The sequence below is a fragment of the Egretta garzetta genome, unplaced genomic scaffold (assembly GCF_000687185.1).
Source record: "Egretta garzetta isolate BGI_Z169 unplaced genomic scaffold, ASM68718v1 scaffold651, whole genome shotgun sequence".
Lineage (NCBI taxonomy): Eukaryota > Metazoa > Chordata > Aves > Pelecaniformes > Ardeidae > Egretta > Egretta garzetta.
In genome coordinates, this window is record NW_009258491.1 from 97288 (window position 1) to 103760 (window position 6473).

Genomic DNA, 6473 nt, shown 5'->3' on the forward strand with positions numbered 1-6473 from the left:
CCTGCCGCTCCCAGCCCAGCGGGGAGGGAGGGAGGGATCACTGCGGGCGACGCAGGGCTGAGCTGGGGGGAATTAAGCGTGGATTAGGCAGCTGGACACGGCACCACGGTGCAGCCTGTTTCAGGCATACAGAGAGGCCACCGCATTGCACCCCCAGAGGTATTTTCTTTACCTGCTGGTGGAAAACACTTAAAAAGAGTATTTTTGGTAAAAATGGAAAGAACGGTGTCTTTACTGGGGGAAGTCCAGGGTTAAGCACTGGGCTCCTGCATGGGCTACATGCATGATAGTGGTGCTCCTCTGGCCCAGGACCAACTGCCTATTCAGGCACCAGCACATGGGTCCCTGCACATCACCCCAAACACGCCCCCCAGCCCTCCTCACCCGCCGATCTGCTCAAGGCACCTTCTGTCTTGCCCCAGCTTACAGGAGAGGTCTCTGTCTCAGTACTGGGGCTGACTGAGATTTGCTGTCAGCCTCCCAGGGCTACGCTCAGAATCTATTTCTTCATTAAATATTTTACAGTCGTCTTCCTGGTGTCTCTTCAATTGGCCAAAACACATAACGGAGCCAGCAAAAATTGGCGTGAGCTCCCCTCTGGCTCTGCAGGGATACGCAATAAACTGCACTCGGCAATAAAAACACACAGGGGCCTGCACTGCGTCCGCCTATTCCAGCCCATCCGTGAATGAGCTGGATGATGGAGTGGATGGTACGGTGATTAAATCCCCATATGCGAGCAGGCTGGGAGGATCTGCAGATACATTTGAGCGCAGGATTAAAATTCCAAAAGCTCTCAGAGAACTGGAGGAAGGGTCCAAAAAGCCAGGATGGAATTCAATAAAAACAAAGGCAAGGGCCGGAGCTTGGGAAGAATCAGCTGCACAAACAGGGGCCGCGGCAGCGGAGGAGCGAGGCAGCGGGCAGGGCTGCAAAGGCAGGGGAAGACCAGGCTGCGGGAAGGTGGGGATCAGCTGGAAGGAGCCCATGGGAGGAGGATGGAAGAAGACCTCCAGCACTGTGTAGAGACGCTGAAAAACCGGCTGGCTGATCTAAGGAAAGGACTGAAGGGAGAGGAGACAACCTGCAGGTGTGCCAAGGCTGCTGGATGGAGGGAGGCTGCTCCGCGCCATGGCGTGCTCGTGGTGCGGGAGGGCATCCACAAGATGCCAGACCCCATTTTACAGGAGTACTCCACCAGCCGGGCTGGGCAAGAGCTCACGTCACGGTGAGGGGTGGAGAGCAAAGAGCCTTGCAGCATCTTCCAACTCCTCCGAGGGTTAGAGGGGAAAATCACGGAACGCCAAAAAGGGTCTGGGTCCGGAGCGGCAGAGTGGTCCCACCGCCGCAGGAACATCACCACCCGCCCTGCACCGGCCTCCCTCGTTAGCCTGAACAAGGGGTGCTCATTCCCTTGGGGGACACCGCAGGGAGGCGACCTCTTCCATCGCCCCGAGCAGACCAAGACCCACAGTCTCGCCACGAGGGTCGCCCAGCCCGGGCTGCACCCAGGGCCTGGCCCGCAGCACCGGGGCCGTGCCGCTGTAATGATGGGAATCATTTTCAGATGCTTAAACATTCGGCAGCGTTTGTAAAACCACCACCTTTTGTAAAACAATAATCATCATCTGAGAGTGCTTTTTTTTTTTTTTTTCCCCCCCCCAACATGAGGTCTGTTCCAAACACATCCAGCAACCCCAGGTCAGCAGGGTCTCGTTTTCTGGCTCGCTCCTTCCCGTTCTCCTGCCAACATGCTATTAGAACGCACTCATGTCAGTGCTGGCAACGGGCCTCTCCCTCGCCTGGGGGACGCTGCAGCCGGTGAAAGACGCTGCCGGGCTCTGCTCTGCTCTTAAGGAAGAGCTGCCCCTTCGGGGGGGGAGCAGAGGGACCAAAACCCAACCGGAGAAGCCTCCAGCTGCTCTGTTTCTTCCCCATCACAGCTCGTAGCAGCCCAAGGTCATTGCAAGCAGGAAATTCTTAATCCAAAAGTGAAGGTTAAAAGCAGAGGGCCAAGAACGCTGCAGATACGAGAAAGCTTCATTCCACCGAAAGCCAGAAATAAACAATAATTTAACCTGGGGGTGGGGGGGGGCCGCCAAGCCCGCATGCTGCAGGCTGGGAGTTAGAAATGGGAGCTCAGCCCCAGGCAGCCCCCCCGCCATGCAAGCGCCGGTCCCGCGCCCAGCTCCCCCCGTCGCCGTTTCGTGCCGATGCTCTCACTGTTTCCCAACCGTCCCGCAGCAAGGAAGGAAAATGTTCCTCCAGTGCAAGCCACTGGCTGACAGACGTAAATCCCTGGGCCGTGTTCCTAGGAACTTAATAACAACAGGCTGAGAAATCAGCCATGGGGTGCTAAAAATAAACAAACGCACGGAAGAATTTGGCTCAGTCTCGTTTCCTCACGTGATGCCTCCTGCCTGCAGGCAAACATCATCTGGCCCTTGCAGAGCACCAAAGAAAACTGCACAGAGCCTCGACGAAAACCACTCTGGCTTTATTTGTTCGAGCCCAAACGCTCGTGCTGCTTTTGTGTTCAAACCCCCCATCCTTCAGAGCAAGGGCCGAGGCATCCCAGCGAGACAAAAGCATCCCCACGTGCCCGGGGCTGACGTCTGAGCGCCATCGGCCGGGTCAGTCCCCAGCTGCAGACCCCGAGCCACCCCTGCACCCCGCCAGCGAGGAAGAGGAGGAAGGGAGGAGGACTTACTCGAGGAATCGTGTGATGTACTCCCGGCTGCAGCGGGACCAGGTGAGAGGGGACGTGTCATACAGGAGCTGTGGAGACATGATGAAAGGTCTTTTCCCAACTGGCTCACAGTCATTGCTGCTTCCATCATGCTGAATCCCAAAACTGTGTAAGAGCACAGCCCCACAAAGGAGAGGTGAGCCGCACGCCGCTACAACCGCGCAGCCCCTCTGCTTTCCAGCACAACGACACGCGACGCCGGACAGGGCAAAGCACCCCGGCTCCGCGGGGACTCGGGCATTAACGGGCACTGGGGGATCGGGCCACGTGGGACCTCTTAGTGACACCAGGGACGCTGCCCCCAACTTTGCCCCATGCTTTTATTTCAGCTTTCTAACTGAAAACTCAGCCAAGAAAAAAGTAATGAGAATATGGAACAAGATCAAGTTAACTGAACTTCACTGGGTGCGTGTTTTTACCATACAAGATATCTGTTATGAACTGTAACGTTCAAGTGATCTTGTCAAAATTGAGTTGAAATTAGGGCAAGCAAAATTCTGTTGCTGATTCTACACACAGACCCTATTTTAAAACTCCTTAATGGGGAACCCCCTTCTCCAAACCCTTCAGCATCAGCAACATAGGATAATATAGAAATGCGATTTGTCCAGGTTGCCTTGGATGATGTCATTTTCGTTTAACCTGGGGCAACCAAAAACTTAACTCTGAAACGAAACTCCCAGGGGTAAATTCCCCCGGAAGGTTTGCACCGGTGAGGAACCGCTCAGCGATCTTCTCCCACCTTCCACCCGTGCCTTCTCAAGCCCCGACTGAGCAGCGCAGAGGACCAAAGTCAGAGAGGAGGAGGAGGAAGCTGGTGGTACCTGTGTCCGAGCTCATGGGCCACGGTGAAGGCCAGGGGCAGTCCCGTGTCCTCGTTGATGTTGCAGCTCCTGTGGGGCTGGCACATCCCCGCCACGTGGGACAGGCCCAGGGTCTCGCAGGGTCTGTTCATCGCCGCGCAGATGTCCTTCCTTGGGCGATGGAGACGACGAACACACAGACACAGAGCAAAGAGGGGGTTTGAAGGCAGCAGGACCCAACGCGAGGCGCAGGAAGGAGCACGGGACACATCCCAGCCCACGGAGGAAGACACACGGACACCAGCCAAACAGAAGCGAGAAGGGAGACATCCAACGTCTTTCCGCGATGGAAAGATTTATGACCTTTCCTTTCCCCTTTACTCTCCCAGTATCCCCAGCTTATTACTAAGCCTGATTAATGGGAACTGCTAGCCAACCTGGCTACGTTTACTCCATTGTATAAATAAAGCTGATGCTGGGAATAATTAAGCAATTACTCCATTGCTTGGGGAAGCACATCCCGGGGGTGCTGTGGTCCAGGGCAGAGGAGCTCCAGCCACCCAAGAAGAACAACTCCATCGAAGCACACGGCCATAAGCGCCTTATTTCTGCTACAAAGCAAACTTCCTAACGAAGATAAAGCTGTTGTGGGTTGTGGATCATTCCCCAAACCACCACGATGCTGCCAACAGCCAAGCTGCTGCAGCCTGAAACCATCAAACTACATTTTGACCGCAAGGTATATAAACTTGGCCAGAGGCCTGAATTCCTGTTAGCTTCATGGGAGGTCAGGGGCCCTTCTCAGAGGCTCCTCTGCCAATCCCAGCATTGGCCTCCAAGGGGAAAAGGAGAGGTAATCCCTGTCTACATGTCCCAGGAGGATCCAGCCGTTCTGGGGCTTGGCAATAGGGCCACGGTGAAAACTTGGTTTGGAAACCTCCACTGCTAGTCAACTGGGAGCCGTCTCTGAGTTTAAACCTGAGGTTTGAGACGGGTTTCAGCCATTAGGACCAGGTTATGTTCGGATTTCACATTACATATCTTATGTGCAGGTGTCCAGGCAGGGCTCAGGCATGGAGAGTGAGATTCAACAGCTCCCACTTGGATGTTCCCCCGGCTGCCCCGCTGCCGGCAGACGTGTGTCTAGCCACCAGCCTAGCCCCTAGAGCGTCAAATCAGCAGACGGGCACAATACCTGGTAAGCAGGACTGCGACGTCGTGATGCAGGGGATGGGAATCTCCTTTAATGTTGATGCTCTTCTGCCATTTGCAAAAGCTTTTCAAGGTGTTGTCTGCGTGGTGGGAGATCTTCAGATCCTCCTGCCAACATAATTAATAGTCCGCTGTCATATTGCTGCCGGGTCTGTTTGATTTTTAGGATGCAGTGGGGAGGGGCCTGATCTCAGACACATTGGAGCGAAATTGGGAGCAAGCAGCATCCAGATGGAATCGCTCCATATTTATAGGTTGTAGTCTGGGTGGGAATACAGTCCTTTTCTGCCTTGTTTTCATCCGCGATTCAATCGAAACATTAAATCATCTGATAATGGGGGTTAAGAAACACTGCGGGAAAACATCCCGTCCCAGCTGCTGGCGAAGGACGCGGCTGGGGGGCCGTCTGAGCGGCGTGGGGCTCCCCGAGGGCCACCACTGCAGCTGGGAGCACCAGCAACCAGCGATTCACAGCCCTCCGCCACCGGCAGCGATGCCGAGTTATCATAAATTATTTTAAGAATCAGACTCTACAGCTCCTCTGCCCATGCCATCCCCTGACTTCACCGGGGCTGCAGCCCACACAGAAGGCAGGGAAGCAAGGCACCGGCGCCTGTGTTTATCTTACCCAAATTCATCCAGGCCATGAAAACAGCGCAAGAAAGGGCTTACAGGCTCTCAAGGGCAGCGCCCCGTGGATCCCAGCCTGGCTGCCAGGTTGGGAGGGTGAGCCACCGTGTTTTCTCCTTACCTCCTCGTCCTCCAGCAGGATGAGTCGCACTATCGCAATGTTGATGGGGTTCCCGATGCTGGCGTGGTGGAACAGACCCGCCACCTGCAACAGGCAAAACCCAAAGAAATGAAGCCCGGGAAAGGCGTTGCCCTGTGTTACTCCTGGTACCTACATCTGCAGGGGAGCGTGAGCTCGAGGGGAAGCTACTCAAGGTTGTTGACAACACCGCAGCGAATTCCCCAAAATGAAAGACCAGAGCAGATGCAGACCTGGACTAAAGCATCCAGAGCGCGAAGGGATCCATTTAAAATTGATATAATCTGTGTAGCACATCGAAACTCAACCAGAAGCGGCTGGGGAAACACCTCTGCTCTCACTCCTAATAGATGTGTTTAACATCTCAAAGGAAGCCTCTGCTCTCCGGGTGCCTTCACCAAGCCCCAGAAACCCAGGGGTGTTACAGGTCCCCTGCCCAATCCCACCCTCTTTTCTGGCCATCAACCAAAGCCCTCTTCCAAAACGCAAACAGGAGCCACCGGGGCAGCAGCAGAGTGAACGGCCTCAACCAGCTCACACCGACTTGTCCGCTTGCATTACGGCACCAGCAAATCCCCCCCCAGATTCCCAGTGGGGACTCCCACAGCCTGGTGCTCCTTCCCTTCCCTGTCCTCAGCGGCACCTTCCCAGGAAAGCTGTTCATGTCTCCTGCTAACCAGGCTCCTGCCAGCACCGGCTCCGACGGTGCGCTCCCTCTTGGGCCAGCCCCGCATTCCAGGGAGTCTGAGCCAAAGCTCCCAGGTCCCTGCGGGTCTCTCCTTCTGCGAGGAGGTTTCCTTACCGTGCAGAGGGCGGTGGGTGGCCCTCGTGCAGGCTTTGGGGTGGTTCCAGCTTCAGCTGTGTCCCCGTGCCCGAGCTGCCTGCACCGGCAGCAGAACGGTGGGCAGCACCCACCACCTCCCTTCCCTGGAGCTGGGGC

The 6473-nt window shown here is 55.7% G+C and overlaps 1 protein-coding gene across 1 annotated transcript in view; it reads right to left on the reverse strand.

Moving 5' to 3' along the window:
• Nucleotides 1–6473, reverse strand: part of ADAMTS7 (ADAM metallopeptidase with thrombospondin type 1 motif 7) — a gene marked incomplete at its 3' end in the record, with an annotated part of 49447 nt that overhangs the window by 34210 nt on the left and 8764 nt on the right. Inside the window, exons 4-7 of the mRNA XM_009645387.1 lie at nucleotides 5516–5599; nucleotides 4748–4872; nucleotides 3574–3723; nucleotides 2711–2854 (exon numbers count right to left, since the gene is read on the reverse strand). Of these exons, the coding sequence (XP_009643682.1) occupies nucleotides 2711–2854; nucleotides 3574–3723; nucleotides 4748–4872; nucleotides 5516–5599 (503 nt within the window). The remainder of the gene's footprint in view (nucleotides 1–2710; nucleotides 2855–3573; nucleotides 3724–4747; nucleotides 4873–5515; nucleotides 5600–6473) is intronic.